We start from the raw sequence: 20,408 nt of genomic DNA on the forward strand, positions 1-20,408 counted from the left end.
GCTTCTGGGTGCACGTCATGCTGGGCGGGGCCTTAATTGGCCTGCCCGCGTAAAATGGCGGCGCGTGCCCGCCCGCACCCGCTCCCGCTCAGCACCCCCCACGGGAAGGAAGTTCTCCCCTCGGTTGCATTCCTGGAAGTATCATTCAAATTCCACCTCCAAGTGCCTTGACCCACATTCTAGCCACCGCACTGGCCAACGTGTCCATCATCACATTTCCGCACATCCAATCGGAAAGCAAACAGCCTCTTCATTACTCAAAACAAAAACAGAATTACCTGGAAAAACTCAGCAGGTCTGGCAGCATCGGCGGAGAACTTAGTTCTGTCGAAGGGTCATGAGGACTCGAAACGTCAACTCTTTTCTTCTCCGCCGATGCTGCCAGACCTGCTGAGTTTTTCCAGGTAATTCTGTTTTTGTTTTGGATTTCCAGCATCCGCAGTTTTTTTGTTTTTATCTTCATTACTCAATTTGATGACTTTTGAAGCTTTTTCCTCATTGCCGATATTTTTCTCACAAATAACCAAAGAGTTCACACGAACATATGAATTAGGAGCAGGAGTCGGCCACTTGTCCCTGGAGCCTGCTCCGCCATTCAATGAGATCACGGCTGATCTGATTGTAACCTTAACCCTGCATTCTTGCATGCCCACGATAACCTTTCACCCCCTTATTAATCAAGAATCTATCTAGCTCTGCCTTAAAAATATTCAAACACTCTGTTTCCACTGCCTTTTGCGGAAGAGTTTCAAAGGTTCACAACCCTCAGAGAAAACAAATTCCTCCTCATCTCTGTCTTAAATAAGCAACCCTTTATTTTTAAACAGGGATCCCTAGTTCTAGATTCTCCAACAGGAGGAAACATCGTCTCCACATCCACCCTGTCAAGACCCCAAAATCTTAAAAGTCTCAACCAAGTTCCCTCTTACTCTCCTAAACTCCAGTGGATACAAGATTGTCTACACTTTCCTTGTAAGTCCATTCCTGGTATTAACCTAGTAAACCTTCTCTAAACTGCTTCTAATGCATTTACACCTTTCCTTAAATAAGGAGACCAATACTGTACACAATACCCCAGATGCCCTGTACAATTGACGCATAACTGAATCAACTTAAGCACAACTGAACAATTCGAGGTGGGGGGAGGAATTGGGAACATAGTAGTGGTAGGGAACAGTATAATTAGGGGGATGGATACTGTTCTCTGCAGCCGTGAGCATCAGTCCCGAAGGCTGTGTTGCCTGCCCGGTGCCAGGGATAAGGACATCTCCTCAAGGCTAGAGAGGAACTTGGAGTGGGAGGGGAGGGCTCAAGTTGTCATTGTCCATGTTAGTATCAACGACATTGATAGGACTAGAAAGGAGGTTCTGCTGAAAGAATTTGAACTGTTAGGAGCTAAATTAAAAAGCAGAACCTCCAAGGTAATTATCTCGGGGTTGCTACCTGAGCCACAGGTGAACTGGCATAGGGTAAATAAAGTCAAGGAGTTAAAAGTGTGGCTCACAGATTGGTGTGGGAGGAATGGGTTTCAGTTCGTGGGGCACTGGCACCAGTACTGGGGTAGAAGGGAGCTGTTCCAGTGGGACAGGCCTCACTTGAACTGTGCTAGGACCAGAGTCCAGGTGAACTGAATAACTAGGGCTGGAGAGAAGCCTTTAAACTAAATAGGGGGAGGGGGAGGGTTCTGGAAAGGGAATACGTAGGCTCACAAAGCAAAAGAACATGGCAGCTTTGCAGGGCAGCTATTAAGGTAATGATATCCAGTGTGTGACAGGAAGGGACAGAGTGTACAAACATAACAAAACTGCAGCAAATAGGGTCAAAGGGGGAAAAAATGGTAAAAATGCAAAATTGATGGGTGTTTACTTAAATACACGTAGTATTCAGAACAAAATAAATGAATTAATGGCACAAATATAGGTTAATGCGTATGATTTTATAGCCATTATGGAGATGTGGTGATAAGGAGATCAAAGCTGGAACTAAATATTCAGGGGTATGTGACTTTTCGAAAGGACAGGCAGGAAGGAAAGGGTGGTGGGGTAGCTTTGTTAGTATGAGATGGATTAAGGACAATAGCAAGAAAGGATCTTAGATTGGAAGATGTAGAATCCATATTGGTGGAGGTAAAAAATAGCAAGGTGAAGAAGACACTGGTAGGGGTATATAGGCCCCTGAAGAGTAGCTATGCTGTAGGACAGAGAATAAATCAGGAGATAATAAGGGCATATAAAAAAGGCAGTATATTAATCATGGGTGACTTTAATCATCATGTAGACTAGGAAAATCAAATTGGCAGAGGTAAACAAGAGCAAGAATTCATAGAATGTATTCGGGACAGTTTCTTAGAACAATATGTTGTGGATTCAGCCAGGGATCAGGCTATTTTGGATCTGGTAAAGTGTGATGAAGCAGGTTTAATAAATAATCTCAGAGCAAAAGATCCCTTAGGAAACAATGACTATAACATGGTGGAATTTAGCATTCAGTTTGAGAAACTTGGGTTAGAAATAACTTAGATAAGCGTAATTACAAAGGAATGATGGCAGAGTTTGATGCAGTGGACTGGAAAAAGTGTTCAGCAGAAAAGATGACTGATGAACTATGGCAGATGTTTAAGGAAATAGTTCATGACTCACAACAAAGATATATCCCGGTGAGGAAGGAGGATTGTAGGAAGAGGATAAACCAAGCATGGTTAACCAAGGAAGGTAAGGATAGAATAAAATTGAAAGACAAAACATATAATGTGGCAAAGATTAGTGGTAAGCCAGAGGACTGGGAATGTTTTAAAAACCAACAAAAGATGACCAAAAAATAATAGAGGGAGAAAATAAACTTTGAGGGTAAACTAGCAAATAATATAAAAACAGACAATAAGTGCTTCTTTAAGCATATAAAAAGGAAGAGAGAGGCCAAAGTGAATGTAGGCCCCTTAGAGAATGAGGCTAGGGAAATAATAATGGGGAACCAGGAAATAGCAGAGGAGTTGAATAAATACTTTTCTTCAGTTTTCAAGGTAGAAGACACTAATAACATTCCAAAAATACTAAATAATCAAGGGGCAAAAGAGGGGAAGGAAATAAATACAACAACTATCACTAGAGGAAAAGTACTAGAGAAACTAATGGGGCTAAAGACTGTTAAGTCCCCTGGACCTGATGGGTTGCATCCTAGGATATTAAAGGAAGTAATTGCAGAGATGGTGGATGCACTGGTAATAATATTCCAAGAATCCTTAGACTCAGGAAAGGTCCCAGGGGATTGGAGAACGGCCAATGTAACACCCTTATTCAATACGGGGGGGCCAGTGGGGGGGGGGGCTGCAAAATGGGTAACTATAGGCCAGTTAGTTTAACACCTGTCATCGGGAAAATGTTAGGGTCTATTATAAAGGATGTAATAGCAGGGCATTTAGAAATGCATAATATAATCAAGCAGAGTCAGTATAGCTTCATGAAGGGGAAATCATGCCTGACAAATTTATTAGAATTCTTTGAGGAGGTAACAAGCAGGGTAGATAAAGGGGGACCTGTAGATGTAATATATTTAGATTTCCAAAAGGTGTTTGATAAGGTACCACACATAAGGCTACTTAATAAGATAAGAGCCCCTTGTGTTGGGATAGCATATTAGCATGGATAGAGGATTGGCTAACTAATAGAAGACAGGGAGTTGGGATATGGCAACCTGTAACTTGTGGAGTGCCACAGGGATCAGTGCTGGGCCCTCAATTATTTACAATATATATTAATGACTTGGATGAGGGAAGTGAATGTACTATCGCCAAGTTTGTGGATGACACAAAAATAGGTGGGAAGGCAAGTGGTGAGGATGACAGAGTCTACAGAGGGATGCAGACAGGTTAAGTGAGTGGGCTAAAACTTGACAGATGGAAAATAATGTGGGAAAATGTGAGGTTATGCACTTTGGCAGGAAGAATAGAGGAGCTGAATATTATTTAAATGTAGAAAGACTGAAGAAAGCTACAGCACAGAGGGATTTGGGGGTCCTTGTGCATGAATCCCAAAAAGCTAGCATACAAGTTCAACAGGAATAGGGAAGGCAAATGGAATGTTGGCCTTTATTCCAAAGGGAATGGAGTATAAAAATAGGGAAGTCTTGCTAAAACTACACAAGGCACCAGTTAGACCACACCTAGAATAATATGAACAGTTTTTGTCCCCTTATCTAAGGAAAGATATACTGGCATTGGAGGCAGTCCAGAGAAGGTTCACGCAGTTGATCCCGGGTGTGGAGGGAAATTTTTATGAGAGGAGGTTGAGTAGGTTGGGCCTGTACTCATTGGAGCGGTGACCTTAATGAAACATATAAGATTCTTAGGGGGTTCAACAGGGTAGATGCTGAGAGGTTGTTTCCCCTTGTGGGAGAGTTGAGGACCAGAGGGCATAATCTCAGAGTAAGGAGACTCCCATTTAAAACAGGGATGAGGAAGAATTTCTTCTCTCAGATGGTAGTCAATCTGTGGGATTCTTTACCGCAGAGGGCTGTAGAGGCTGGGTTGTTAAGTATATTCAAGACTGAGATAGACAGATGTTTAATCAGTAAGGGAATCAAGAGTTATGGGAAAAAGATAGGCAAAGTGTAGTTGAGGATTATCAGATCAGCCATGATCTCATTGAATGGCAGAGCAGACTCAAAGGGCCGAATGGACTACTTCTGCTCCTACGTCTTATGGTCCTATAACTTGCCCCATTTTGAAATCAATTCCCCCCACAATAAATGGTAACATTCTATTAGCCTTCCTAATTACCTGTTGTACCTGCATGCTAGCCTTTTGTGATTCATATACTAGGACACCCAGATCCCTCTGAATCTAAGAGATCCTCAATCTCTCACCATTTAGATAATTTGCTTCTTTTTGCCAAAATGGACAATTTCACATTTGCCCACATTATACCCCATTTGCCAGATCTTTGCCCACTCACCTAACTTATCTATTTCCCTTTGTAAATCCTTATGTCCCCTTCACAATTTACTTTCCTATCTATCTTTGTGTCATCAGCAAAGTTATCAACTATTTCCTCCATCCCTTCACCCAAGACATTTCTATAAATTGAGGACCCAGCACTGATCCCTGTGGCACACCACTCGTCACATTATACCAACTCACTGCTTTCTGTTAGCTAACCAATCTTTTATTTATGCTAATATGTTGCCATCTACACCATGAACTTTTATTTTTGGCAATAACCTTTGAGACGGCACTTTATAAAATGCCTTCTCAAAATCTAAATGCAGTACATCTATTGGTTCCCCTTCATCCACAGCAATTCATAGCACTTCTTAAAAAAAAGGACACTATTTTATTCGAGTGCTCCTTTGACTTTTCTCTCTGCAGTGTCCTGGAGATTAATATTCAATTCATGGAGACTCCAGGATAATCTTGGAGGGCTGGCAATTACTAGGAGGTGGTGCTGTATGTCGATGGTGGGCAAGTCTTCCATAACCACACTGACAATTGCCAAGGAGTGAGTTCTGTAAGGTGGTGCTCAGCTCACTCTTTACTGTGTTTAATGGTATGAAAAGAGTAAAAGGTTCAGCGAGGATTGCTAACTCCTCACCTCAGCCGGTTCTACCAGATTCCTCGTCGAAGATTTTTGGCGGGATTTTCTGCACCCGCCCTCTGCCGGGATCTTCCGGCCATTCCGCAAGTCAATGGGCTTCTGGCTGGGCCACCCGCCTCGCCCGTGGTGAGTCCCGCCCGTGACGGGGTCCGAGAAACCTCGGCCTCTATCTTCCATGACAGCGACTGCTCTTTGGCTGCGGAACGCTACACCCAAGTCCTTATCCTGCCCTTACCCGAAGTCCACACAGTTCAACCCTTTGTAAGTTTAAGATTATCCAGAGATTGCACCGCCCGTGTCTTTAATAGCGGCAAGTCCCATTTCCCTCATCGCCCTTAAGCTCGATGACATTGGCCTGAGGCGATGGTGGAGCAGGCAAATCGGGGGCCAGCAATCTGACAGGTTTCCCGGGAATGCTGGGAATGGGACGATATGGCGTGTAAACCCGCCATTGCAGCTGACGGGTAAAACATCCATTTTCCCGCCCACTACCTCACGTTGTGCAAATCTGGGACGATTCCACCCAGGGTCTTTACAGGATCACAGAATCGTTACGGTGTGGAAGGAGGCCATTCAGCCCATCGTGGCTGCAGCCAATTGCCCAGCATCCCTAGCCATTTTTTCACAGAATCACAGCGCAGAAGAGGCCCTTTGGCCCATCGAGTCTGCTCCGACACACGAGAAACACCTGACCTACCTACCTAATCCCATTTACCAGCACTTGGCCCATAGCCTTGAATGTTATGACATGCCAAGTGCTCATCCAGGTACTTTTTGAAGGATGTGATTCACTTTCAATTTGAAATTGCTGAGTGGACATCTCAAGATGGAGGCGCCCTGGAGGCCGTCTCTCTCTCTCCCTTACCCGTAATGGAAAGCTGCAGCTTCTTCAGTGCTGGGAGGGGGGTCCTCTGAAGAGCCCACCAGCTTTGTGAGCCCATCCCATTGTTTTTAATTGGATGGCGAGCTTGCACTGTGGCCCCTAATCGGCCAACTCAGGGAAAATCATTTCCCCAGACAGTGCGGGGTCAGGACCCCATTTGACCCTTTAGGTCGGGGGTCCAAAACGTTAAATCCAACTCACTGTTGAATCTGCTTCCACCTCCCTTTTAGGCAGGGCATTCCAAAGAAAACAACCCAAAATTTTCTCTTCATTTCTCCACCCGAATCCTTTGCAAATAGTTTTTAACCTGGAGCTACTAAATTACACTCCTGCCATTCTCCCAATCTACTTGATCAAAACCCTTAATAATTTTGAACCCCTCTAATAAATCATCTCTTAACCTTCTCTGCTCTAGGGAGAACAACTCCACCTTCTCCAGCCTCTCCACGTAACGGAAAGCCCTCATCCTGGTACCATCTCGGTAAATCTCTTCTTCACCTTTCCCAAGGCTTTGGGCATCTTCCTAAAGTTTACCCAGAATTGGATGCCACACTTCAGCTCAAGCTTGTCCAGGGTTTTTCAAAGGTTTAGCACAATTTTCTTGCTTTTCTACCCTAAGCCAAGGATCCCCATACACTTTTCTAGCAGCGACACGCTGTCAAAAAAGGGTTTCACCTGGGCTTAAGTTATCCCAGGATCCTGCGCCACTGCATTCCTTGGTTAAGGCTACGAACCTAACAGGAGGTTAATAACTGGTGAGAAACCACAGTCAAGGCCCCAATCCCCTTCTACCCTTGTGGTTATCCAGTTAGCCTCCTGTTCTACACAAGGACTGAGAGTGCATGAGGAGCTCAGAAAACTTTATGCTACTTTTCTAAAAGATGCTTTAAATTCTCTTTTTTTAGGTGCAGGAAAAGCAAGAAAAAAAAACAAACAGTGAGATGCATAAACCACTGGGGCCCAACCTGAACTCACCCAAAACCCATTCGCTTAGGCAGAGTTAAAACCAGGCCCTAGAATTCAGAATTGGTTTCGACTTACCCTTTATTATCAATGTACAACTTTATAATGATCCAAACTGTTAGAACAATGGTCGGTGTGCCTATAAGAAATGGAAAGCAAAATTGTTTGGAAAACTGCTACTCAAATACTTTAAGGCATTAATGAAAATATTGAAACTCAACTGTATATTTAAACTCCACCTTTATTATTTGACCACGCGATTGCTGTCAACATTTCCCATTGAAAATCAGCATGTAATGAGTTAAAATGGGAAAGCAGTCAGCATGCACCTATCAAATGCACCCACCATGTTCCCAGATCCCTCAACCACCTCTCCTTAAGTGTTGACATGAACGGACCTAGTTTCATCTTCCAGGCTACTCATAGTGAGCCTGAGAATGGGTGCCTGGTCAGCGGGAAGGTAAAAAAGGGAGGGGAGAGGGGACAACCTCAACTGCCCCAGGGATCCCCAAGGCCTGCCTGATTCGATTTTCAGGCCCTGGTCGAACATTAGGTTGACCCCATTCAGGTGGCTGGATCAAGCTTGGGTAGAGGGACCAACTGAAGGTGTAGAGGTAAGACAGGAGAGCAACATAATAGTATGAGAAATGAGGGTCAGAGAATGGCAGGAAGGTACAGAGAGAGAAAAAAACTAAGAATGTATCAACAGTCAAGACTTGATGTTACAAAGGTAACAAAAAGATAAAACTGAAGGCTCTCTATCTGAATGCACATAACATTCATAACAAAGTAAATGAATTGATGGCCCACATTGAAGTAAATAAATATGATCTGACAGCAGTGCGGGGACATGGCTGCAGGATGACAATGATTGGGTCCTTAATATTGAGGGGTACGTGACATTCAAGAAGAATAGGAAGCTAGATAAAGGTGGAGGGGTAGCACTGTTAGTTAAAGGGGGCATTGGTGCAATAGTTAGAGATGACCTTGATTCAGCAGATCAGGATGTAGAATCAGTTTGGGTGGAAAAAAGTCACTAGTGGGAGTGGTCTACAGGCCCCCTAACAGTAGCCACAGTGCAGGACAAAATATGCAAGAGAAAATATTGTGTGCTTGTGATAAAGGGGCGGCAATAGTCCTGGGTCATTTTAATCTATATATAAACTGGAAAAATCAGATTGGATGTAGTAGCCTGGATGAGGAGTTCATAGAATGCTTTCAAGATAGTTTCTTCGAGCAGCATGTTCTGAAACCAACCAGACAGCAGGTTATATTAGACTTGATATGATGTAACGTGACAGGATTAATGAATGACCTCAGAGTAAAGACACTACCAGGTAGCAGCGACCACAATAGGACTGAATTTTACATCCAGTTTGAAAGAGAGAAGAGTGGGTCTAAGATTAGTATCTTAAACTTAAATAAAGGCAACTATGTGGGGATGAAAGCTGAGCTAGCTGAAGTGAACTGGGAGACTAGGCTAGGAGATAGATCAATAGAGAAGCAGTGGCAGATATTTAAAGGGATATTTCAGAGGTTAAGGTAGAAGTTAAGGAAAGCATCAAACTTAAGGAAAAAGCATACAACTCCACAAAGGTGAGTGGCAGGGCAGATGATTGGACAGAATAGAAAGAATGGCAGAGAATGACTAAAAGGTTAATCAGGAGAAAGTAATTAGAGTATGAGAGGAAGCTAGCTAGAAATGTATAAAAGGTTGATCAGGAGAAAGAAATTAGAGTATCAGAGGAAGCTAGCTAGAAATGTAAAAATGGATAGCAAGAGTTTCTACAGGTATCTAAAAAGGAAATGAGTAAGTAAAGTGAATGTTGGTCCTCTAGCAAGAGACAGTGGGGAGTTAATAGTAGATAATAAGAAAATGGCAGAAGAAATGAACAAATATTTTGCTTCTGTGTTCACTATAGAGGATATAAAACACATTCCAGTAATAGCTGCAACTCAGGAGGTAAAAGGGAGAGAGGAACTTGGTAAAATTACAATCACTGAGCAAACTGATGGAGCTGTGGACTGGCAAGTCTCCGGGTCCTGATGGACTTCATCCTAGGGCCTTAAAAGAGGTGGCTAATGAGGTGGTTAGTGTTAAATTTGCAAAATTCCAAAAAGATTCTGGAAAGGTTTCATCAGATTGGAAAGTAGCAAATAAAACCCCTATGTTCAAGAAGGGAGGGAGGCAGAAAACAGGAAACTATAGGCCAGTTAGCTTGAGTCTGTCATGGGGAAGTTATTAGAATCGCTCATTAAGGAGGTTACAGCTGGGCACTTAGAAGGCAATGGGGAAGAGTCAGCATGGTTTTATGAAATTAAATTTATTGGAGTTTTTTGAATGAGTAACATGCACGGTGGATAAAGGGGAGCCTGTAGATGTACTGTCCTTGGATTTCCAGAAGGCATTTTATAAGGTTCCACAACAAAGGTTATTATGGAAAATAAAAACACAAGGTGTAGGGGGTAACATATTAGCATGGATAGAAGATTGGCTGGCTGGCAGAAAGCAGAGAGTATGCATAAATGGGTCTTTTTCTGATTGGCAGGATGTGACGGGTGGAGTCCCACAGGGGTCTGTACTGGGACCTCAATTTTTTACAATTTATATTACTGACTTAGATGAGGTGAGCAAAAACATGGTTGATGAAACAAATATAAGTAGGAAAGTATGTTGTGAAGAGGGCATGAGGAAGTTGCAGATGGACATAGATAGGTTGCGTGAGATTAGCCATGTACAAGTGAGTATCCATCTACAAGTCATCATGCATGCACAAGTCATCATGTATGTACAAGTCATTATGCAGGTACAAGTGAAGTGATTATCCATGTACAAATGATTATCCATGTGTTTTTTATTCATTCATGAGATGTGGGCATCATTAGCTGGGCCAGCATTTATTGCCCATCCCTAATTGCCCTTGAGAAGGTGGTGGTGAGCTGCCTTCTTGAACCACTGCAGTCCATGTGGTGTAGGGACACTCACAGTGCTGTTAGGAAGGGAGTTCCAGGATTTAGTCCCAATGTACAAGCGATTATCCATGTACAAGCGATTATCCATATACAAGCGATTATCCATGTACAAGCAATTATCCATGTACAAGTCATTATATACGTGCAAGTCTGTAGTGATTGAAGATATAGCCTTTCCTGCTGCCTATCAGGGGTCACGTGATTGCTCTTGGAGGCTCTGGCCAATGATCCTTAAGCACAGTTAATCCAGGGGGTGGGGCCTTCTTGTCAGGGACCTGACTCAAGCATGTAGCATCTGAAAAGCTCTCTGTAATAAAGTTATTTGTTTCAGTTTGAAACCTGTCCAGTACATCCAGTTCATTACATTTGGCAACGAGAGTAAAATAGCACCAACGCTGCAGCTCGCCTTGTTAACGTGAGTGCATCAAACCTTAAGGGAAAAGAAAAGGATATTCACCAGCCATTGCCACTCTTCAGCAGAATTAATCCTTATGACGTGACAAAGGAAGATTGGAGCCAGTATGGCGGGTGCTTTGGTTTTTATTTTTTAGCGAAATAAATTACCGCGGAGAAGAAGCAGAAAGCCATCCTTTTGAGTGTATGTGATAGTAAGACATCCAATCTCATCCGCAGTCTGACAGCCCTGAACATGCCCAATTCTAAGTCCTTTAGCGAATTAGTGGGCCCCCGTGAAAATGCATAGTCAGCCAAAGCCATCAGTAATAATGCAGAGGTTTAAGTTTAATTCCAGAGTAAGTGTCCCCGGAGAGCCCATCACAACCTATATAGTGAAGTTGAAGCAGCTGACTGTGCACTGCGACTTCGGAGACACACTCAATGATATGCTGCGGGACCGATTACTTCGTGGAGTTCACAACGATGACATTCAGTGCTGTTTACTTGCAGAAGTCAACATTGATTTGAAGTGCGCCATGGAAATAGTGCTAGCCATGGAAAGTGCTGTGAGAGACTCTCGGGCTTTACAGCTTGTACAACATGGCACCGTTCTTCATGTGGGGCGGGAACCTGTCCCCGGGACGTGGCCTGAAAACCACCAGCAGCGAAGTGAGAGACAACGCCTGCTGCTAGAGAAATGGGAAGGCCAAGTGGAAGCACTTCAGCAGCGACTCCAAGCTTAATCTGTTTTGGATGGGGAGAGCGCCAGACACCTGCAGATTCAAGGAGGCAGAACGCCATCACTGCCATAAGAAAGAAAGCAATGCAGGGTGAAATCAAAACAGCCCATAAAGCAGCAAACCAACATGACTGAATGGAATAACGCAGCAGAACCTGAAGCTGCTGATACTGATATCCACTCCCTGTACAATGTCACAGTGGTAAAAACCGAACCCGTCACTGTCACAATCCAAGTGAATGGGAAGTCACTAATAACGGAGGCAGGTACGGGAGACTCAGCCACAGTGGGTGGGAGAGCAGACGTTTAAATGCCTAAATAAAGGCACCCAGTCACTGAATCTGGAGCGAACCATGGCTCAATTGTATACACTGGAGAATCTATAAGGTAAAGGGCATCTCCACAGTACCTGTGTCCTATCGGCAACAGACAGCCCAGCTTCCAGTGATCATTGTGACAGGCGAAGGACCTAGTCTTCTTGACCGAGACTGGTTTCAAAAAAATTAAGCTCAACTGGTCTGAAATATCTCACTCAAGAACCGGAGGAGTCCCTGAACTGCTAAGGGAAATTTGACAGTGTACTTCAGAATGAGTTAGGCAAATTGAGGGACCTTCACAGGGTGCAAGGGTCCCTCGGTTCAGAGTTGGTTCCTCTGGAAAATGGTGAAGAGAAACAAAATGAACTTGGTGCCACTGAACAAACTGAAGGAACAGTTGGCAGAGAAGACTCAACAATGTTCAGTATACCAGGAGGAAGCCAAGAGATACAAGAAAGGGGCTGAAGAGCTGAAGAAGCAGCTGAATGAAACAAAAGAGGCATTAGAAGGATAAGTCGTGGAACTTTCCAAGATGCGAGTGGAGAATGATGCCGTGGGGAGCTCAGCTACCAAACTGAACTAAGTTAAAATTTCACCAGAGAGAAATTTAGCTGGCTGTGAAATCAAAATGGAGGACAAGACAAAACCCTGCAGCAAACAGTAAGGGAAAAGACAGAAATTGGATCTGAAAGGCCAATTGGCTATGTCTCCAGAACCCTCTCTACAGCTGAGAAGGGTTATCTCCAACTAGGAAAGGCACGCTAATCAGTAATATTCGGAGTGAAGAAATCCCATCACTATCTGCACGGACGACATTTCACCCATTGTGTCGTACCATAAATGAGTTTATTCAGTGAGGATAAAACCACTCCGCCAATATCCTCAGCAAGGATTCAACGTTGTGCTTTGATATTATCTGCGTATGAGTATACCTTTATGCACCATCCTGGATTGCATATTGCAAATGTGGATGCACTCAGTCGTCTCCCATTACCAGATAGCATTATACATGCTCCTGTGCCACAAGAGGTTGTGCTTGTACTGAATTGCTTGGATTCTTCGACGGTGTGTGTGAAGCAAATTAGAAATTAGACGAACAGAAATCCAATTTTGTCAAAAGTCCGAGACCTTGTATTGCAAGGGTGGTCAAATTCACCAGTGTCTGAGGAGGTGAGACCATTCCATGCTTGTAAATCAGAGTTAAGTTGTCAAGATGGAATCTTGCTGTGGGGATCAAGAGTCATTGTCCCTTTGCAAGGTAGAGAACCACCCTTGATAGAGCTCCATAATGCGCATCCAGGCATATCAGAGATGGAAATGCTTGCACGAAGCTATGCCTGGTGGCCAGGCATAGACAGTGACATTGAAAGCACGGTCAAGCACTTTCTCCATTGTCAGCAACAACAGAAGTTGCCTATTCCAGCTCCACTGCATTCGTGGGAGTAGTCTGGTCAACCCTGGGTTAAATTACATATTGATTATGTAGGACCAATGATAGGTACCATGTTTTTATTGATTGTAGATGCGCATTCTAAATGGATGGATGTGTATGAAGTCAGATCACCAACATCGAGCATAGCTATTGAAAAGCTGGGTCAATGTTTTAGTGTACATGGCCTACCGGAAGTCATGGTTTCTGATAATGGTGCAGTCTTTACCAGTACAAAATTTCAGAGATTCATGAGTTTAAGTGGAATCAGACATATTAAAACAGTGCCATACCATCCCTCATCAAATGGGTTAGCTGAAAGAGTTGTGCAAACTTTCAAATCTGGAAGGAAGAGGTTATCAGGAGATATTCCAGAAACTCGGCTTTCCCACTTTCTTCTCAATTATCGTACGACACCTCATTCAACTACGGGTTCAACACCATCTGAGTTATTGATGAAACGCCGCCTACGTACAAGGTTAAGTCTGGTGTTTCCAAACTTAGAGGAGGAGGAGAGCAGGATCAGATTCATCAAAAATTGAATCAGGATATTCGTAGCAAAGCTCAAAGATTTACTGTAGGAGATACTGTTTTCATGTGGAATTTTGGATGTGGACCTTGTTGGGTTCCTGTATAATTGTCTCAGAAGCTGGTTCTTTGTCTTTCCAGGTGGAAGTGGAAGACCAAATTGTTTGAAAACATGTGGACCATCTTAGGAACAGAAAGACATTCCAATAACCAGCTATTCCGCCTGTGATTAACGTCGAACCATTAATCCCTGAGGTAACAGATTGACCTGGAATAGACATGCCCAATGTCCCTGTAGAGCTGCATAACCCTGAACTGCCACTTCTAATGATGAACCTGTTGATGCAGTTCCTGATCATGTCGATCCAGTGGAAGAACCTCAAGTGGTAGAGCTACACCGCTCTAACTGAAGAAGGAAACCACCTCAGAGACTTGATCTTTAATTACCTGAGTTGTAAATATGTATATATTGTGGGGTATTCAAATGTTCTCTGTAAATAGAAACTGTTAAAATCTAAAGGGGGAGGAAATGAAGTAATTGAAGGTTTAGTCTTTCTGTTTGCCCACTGCCTATCGGAGGTCACTTGATTGTTCTTGGAGGCTCCTACTGATAAGCGGGTAATCCGGGGGTGGGGGGGAGGTGGGGTGGGGGTGGGGGGGAAGGGGGATGGTAGGGGGTGGGTGGGGGGAGGTGGCAGGTCCTTCCTGTCGAGGACCTGGTTTATGCATGTAGCTTCTGAAAAGCTCCCTGTAATAAAGTTCTCTGTTTCAAGTTGAAACCTGTCTGGTATGTCAAGTTATTACGAAATCATTAAGCACGTACAAGTGAGTATCCCTGTACAAATCATTATCCAAGTGCAAATGATTATCCATGTACAAGTCATTATCCACGTATTTTTTAAATGCTATAAGGGTTTCTGCCTCTATCATCCTTTCAGGCAGTGAGTTCCTGACCCCCACCACCCTCTGGTTGAAAGAAATTCCCCCTCGATGATAAAATCACTTATGCACCTTTCCTCTCCACCCTCCCAGCCTTACCCTACTTTTCAAAAATGGCAAAACTGCACCTGAAATGCCCTCACTCGCACCCTCTCCCCTCCCCATCCACATGCCCCCGCGTGGCCTTTGACACAGGAAAACAAGACAGGGAATACAAACCCCAACCAATTAAGCAGTACCAGCCAAAGTACTTTTTGTTTGATACAAATGTTAGGCTGAGCAGCGTTTGAAGGTACAGCCCTTCCACCAGAAGCCATGAGAAATTGGCCAGGATGCAGTACTGAAAGAATGTGATAGCGGCTTTACAAGTCACCTAGAAAACAAAAAAGAATTACATTGAGTGAGCTGGAGTTAGGCATCGATGCTCCATATGAACCTCTGCTTAACAATATTTCAATTACTAGCTTAACCTTCCAATCCTTCCCCTCTCATGTATTTAACTGACTTCTCCTTCAGTGCATCTTTTTTTTTATTCATTCATGGGATGTGAGCTTTGTCGGCTGGGACAATATTTATTGCCCTTGGGAAGGTGGGGGTGAGCTGCCTTCTTGAACCGCTCGGGCTATGAGGTGCTACAGAGGGAGTTCCAGGATTTTCACCCAGCGACAGCGAAGAAATGGCCGAAATATTTCCAAGTGAGGATGGTGAGTGACTTGGAGGGGAAATTCCAGGTGGTGGTGTTCTCATCTATCTGCTGCCCTTGTCCTTCTAGATGGTAGTGATCATGGGTTTGGAAGGTGCTATTGAAGGAGCCTTGGTGAATTCCTGCAGTGCTTCTTGTAGATGGTACACACTGCTGCTATTGTGTGTTGGTGGTGGAGGGGGGTGAATGTTTGTGTATGTGGTACCAATCAAGCGGGCTGCTTTGTCCTGGACATTGTCAAGCTTAAGTATTGTTGGTGCTGCACTTATCCAGGCAAGTGGGGAGTATTCCATCACACTCCTGACTTGTGCCTTGTAGATGGTGGATAGGCTTTGGGGAGTCACGAGGTGAGTTACTCATTGCAGGATTCCTAGCCTCTGACCCACTCTTGTAGCCACTGTATTTATATGGCTAGTTCAGTTCAGCTTCTGGTCAATGGTAACCCCCAGGATGTTGGTTGTGGAAGATTCAGTGATGGTAATGCCATTGAACGTCAAGAGGCAATGGTTAGATTCTCTCTTGTGGGAGATGGTCATTGCCTGACACTTATGTGGTGCAAATGGTACTTGTCACTTGTCAGCCCCAAGCCTGGATATTGTCCAGGTCTTCCTGCATTTGGACATGGACTGACTCAGTATCTGAGGAGTCACAAATAGTGCTGAACATTGTGCAATCATCAGTGCACATTCCCACTTCTGACCTTATGATGGAAGGAAGATCATTGATGAAGCAGCTGAAGATAGTTGGGCCAAGGACATTACCCTGAGTAACTCCTGCAGTGATGTCCTAGAGTTGAGATGACTGACCTCCAACAACCACAATCATCTTTTTTTGTGCTAGGTATGTTTCCAACTAGAGCAGAGTTTTCCCCCTGATTCCCATTGATTTCAGTTTTGCTCGGGCTTCTTGATGCGTCATTGATGTCAAAGGCAGTTACTCTCACCTCACTTGGGACTTCAGCTCTTCTGTCCATGTTTGAATCAAGACTTTTTTGAGGTCAGGAGCTGAGTGGCCCTGGCAGAACCCAAACTGGGCATCAGTGAGCAGGTTATTGCTAAGCAAGTGCCGCTTGATAGCACTGTTGATGACCACTTACATTACTTCACTGATGATGCAGATTAGACTGATGGGGCGGTGATTGGCCGGGTTGGATTTGTTCTGCTTTTTGTGTAGAGGATAATTTTCCACATAGCCAGATAGATGCCAGTGTTGTAGCTGTACTGGAACAGCTTGGCTAGGGGCACGGTAAGTTCTGGAGCACAAGTCTTCAGTACTATAGCCGGAATATTGTCAGGGCCCATAGCCTTTGCAGTATATAGTGCCTTCAGCTGTTTCTTGATATCACATGGAATGAATCAAATTGGCTGAAGACTGGCATCTGTGATGCTGGGGACCTCCGGAGGAGGCTGAGATGGATCATCACTCGGCACTTCTGGCTGAAGATTGAAGCAAATGCTTCAGCCTTATGTTTTGCACTAATGTACTGGGCTCCTCCATCATTGAGGATGGGGATATTTGTGGAGCCTCCTACTCCAGTGAGTTGTTTAATTGTCCACCACCATTCATGACTGGATGTGGCAGGACTGCAGAGCTTAGATCTGATCCATTGGTTGTTGGGATCACTTAGCTCTGTCTATCACTTGCTGCTTATGCTGTTTGGTACGCAAGTAGTCCGGTGTTATAGCTTCACCAGGTTGACACCTCATTTTAAGTATGCCTGGTGCTGCTCCTGGCATGCCCTCCTGCACTCTTCATTGAGCCAGGGTTGATCCCCTGACTTGATGGTAATGGTAGAGTGGGGGATATTCCAGGCCATGAGGTTACAGATTATGCCCGAGTACATTTCTGCTGCTGCAGATGGCCCACAGCGCCTCATGGATGCCCAGTCTTGAGTTGCTAGATCTGTTCAAAATCTATTGCATTTAGCAAGATGGTAGTGCCAGACAACATGATGGAGGGTATCTTCAATGTGAAGGTGGGACTTCATCTCCACAATGACTGTGCGGTGGTCACTCCTACCGATACTGACATGGACAGATGCATCTGTGGCAGGCAGGTTGGTGAGGATGAGGTCAAGTATGTTTTTCCCTCTTGCTGGTTCCCTCACCACCTGCCGCAGACCCAGTCTAGCAGCTATGTCATTTAGGACTCGGCCAGCTTGGTCAGGAGTGGTGCTACCGAGCCACTCTTGGTGATGGATATTGAAGTGCCCCACCCAGAGTACATTCTGTGCCCTTGCCATCCTCAGTGTTTCCTCCAAGTGATTTTCAATATGCAGGAGCACTGATTCATCAGCTGAGGGAGGGCGGTACGTGATAATCAGCAGGAGGTTTCCTTGCCCGTGTTTGACCTGATGCCATGAGACTTCACGGGGTCCGGAGTCGATGTTGAGGAATCCCAGGGCAACTCCCTCCCGACTGTATACCACTGTGCTGCCACGTCTGCTGAGTCTGTCCTGCTGGTGGAACAGGACATACCCAGCGATGGTGATGGTGGTGCCATTCTGTCTGGGTACAGAGGTTTTTCCTGAATTCCCCATTCAATTTATTAGCGACATACAAATTAGGAGCAGAAAACAGCCAGTAGGCCCCTTGAACCTGCTCTGCCATTCAATAAGATCATGGCTGTTCGGAAGTGGCCTCAACCCCATTTTCCTACCTGCCCTCCCATAACCTTTGACTCCCCCAGAACGCAAAAACAGTGCAAACTGGGAAATAATACTGGTCCAAACTGGCCTTGTATAACTTAAAATGGAACACCAGTGAAAACTGGGAAATAAGAGCACTGGTCCAAACTATCCTTTTCCTTCTAGGCCCCAGTCAATCAAAAATCTGTCTAACTCTGCCTTGATTATATTCAGTGAACCAGCCTCCAGCGTTCACTGGGGAAGAGAATTCCAAAGACTATTGGCGCTCGGAGAAGGAACTCCAAAGAGCATTGGCCCAACTTCTCAAACTTTCCTCATATCTTATCTGATATGGTTATCAGATAACCTTCATGACCTTGATGAAAGAGGAGGAGAAGGTTTCTATCAATCCCTCCTAAATGCAATTAACCACACATTCAGGGTGTCGGACAAGGGTCTGCTAAACTCGTTCCCAATAATTCACAGCCTGCTTAAACAAAACCCAAATCTTTCTTCTGGCAATTTGAGTTGAGCAATATAAGAACAATTTGCCTTTATATGGTGCCTTTCCTGACTTCAGGAGCACTTTACAGCCAATTCTTTAATGGGCCAGCATTTATTGCCTATCCCTAATTGCCCTTATTCAGAGGGCATTTAAGAGCCAGCCACATTTGCTGTGGGTATAGAGTCACATGTGGGCCAAGCCAGGGAAGGACAGCAGATTTCCATCCCTGAAGGGCATTAGTGAACCAGATGGGTATTTTTTACTCCAATCAGCAAAGGCTTCAGGGTCATCATGGGACTTTTAATTCTAGATTTTCAGTGAATTCAAATTTCACCATCTGACATGGTGGGATTTGAACCTAGAATCCCCAGAGAATTACCCTGGTTCAGTGATAACGCCACTATGCTACTGCTGCAATGTAGGAAAAATAGCAGCCAATTTGCACACAGCAAATGTGAATGTGATGAGTGAAATGCCCAAATAATCTGTTTTAATGCATTTGGTTGAGGGATAAATATTGGCCAGGACACCAGGGAGAAGCCCCCCTGCTCTTCTCCCGGTAGAGGGCATGGGATCTTTTGCATCCACCTGAGGGGCCAGATATGGGCCACGGTTTTAACGTTTCACCCGCTGAGCGCAAAATTCTTCGCCAACTAAAGGCTACTCAAGGATGTCCTACCGTTGAGATGGAACAATGGTTTATTCCTCTGTTCGAGAATAAAATGGCGTCTTTGGTGAAGACTGATGCGGCACGAAGGATGAAGGACGCAAAGAGGTTCAAGTGGATGTAATTGCGAGTACAATGAAATTTCCTGGGTGGGGTGACAGACAATCAGTGATGCAAACAAGATGTCGACCAAACAACTGAGCAAATCGTGAACATATAAAACCTCATACCTGACGGCTGTAAGGATTATGATAGCGGTTACCAGGGCAATCACAGATGTCGCATATCCTGCAGTGTACACTTGCTTAAGTGTGAGATAATAGGATTCCTAATTTAATTGAAAATAAAAACATTTAGATTGCGCACACTTTAATTGCACCGGTTAAAAGTATAGCATGCTGTAGCAATAATGATCTTTAAGCAGCAACTCCCTTATAACATGAGCATTATGCTGAGCTTTCTGTTGGGTGAGATAGGAAATGGAGTAGGCCATATCTCAAACAAAAACAGAATTACCTGGAAAAACTCAGCAGGTCTGGCAGCATCGGCGGAGAAGAAAAGAGTTGACGTTTCGAGTCCTCATGACCCTTTGACAGAACTAAGTAGAAATAGGAAAGGAGTGAAATATAAGCTGGTTTAAGGTGTGTGTGTGTGTGTGTGTGTGTGTGTGTGTGTGTGGGGGGCGGGGGTGTGGGGGGGTGGTGGGTTGGGTAGGGGGAGAGAAGTGGAGGGGGGGTGTGGTTGTAGGGACAAGCAAGCAGTGATAGAAGCAGATCATCAAAAGATGTCACAGAAAACAGAACAAAAGAACACATAGGTGTTAAAATTGGTGATATATATCTAAACGAATGTGCTAATTAAGAATGGATGGTAGGGCACTCAAGGTATAGCTCTAGTGGGGGTGGGGGGAGCATAAAAGATTTAAAAATATTTAAAAATAATGGAAATAGGTGGGAAAAAGAAAAATCTATATAATTTATTGGAAAAAAAAAACAAAAGGAAAGGGGAAGAAACAGAAAGGGGGTGGGGATGGAGGAGGGAGCTCAAGACCTAAAGTTGTTGAATTCAATATTCAGTCCGGAAGGCTGTAAAGTGCCTAGTTTGAAGATGAGGTGTTGTTCCTCCAGTTTGCGTTGGGCTTCACTGGAACAA

At 44.3% G+C, this 20,408-nt stretch overlaps 1 protein-coding gene across 1 annotated transcript in view; it reads right to left on the bottom strand.

Moving 5' to 3' along the window:
* LOC121275814 (vasoactive intestinal polypeptide receptor-like) overlaps window positions 1–20,408 on the bottom strand; it is a 70,834-nt gene that overhangs the window by 28,651 nt on the left and 21,775 nt on the right. The window contains exons 7-10 of the mRNA XM_041183450.1: window positions 19,487–19,584; window positions 19,269–19,401; window positions 14,975–15,128; window positions 7,513–7,573 (exon numbers count right to left, since the gene is read on the bottom strand). Of these exons, the coding sequence (XP_041039384.1) occupies window positions 7,513–7,573; window positions 14,975–15,128; window positions 19,269–19,401; window positions 19,487–19,584 (446 nt within the window). The remainder of the gene's footprint in view (window positions 1–7,512; window positions 7,574–14,974; window positions 15,129–19,268; window positions 19,402–19,486; window positions 19,585–20,408) is intronic.

Source organism: Carcharodon carcharias, chromosome 3 (genome assembly GCF_017639515.1).
Source record: "Carcharodon carcharias isolate sCarCar2 chromosome 3, sCarCar2.pri, whole genome shotgun sequence".
Lineage (NCBI taxonomy): Eukaryota > Metazoa > Chordata > Chondrichthyes > Lamniformes > Lamnidae > Carcharodon > Carcharodon carcharias.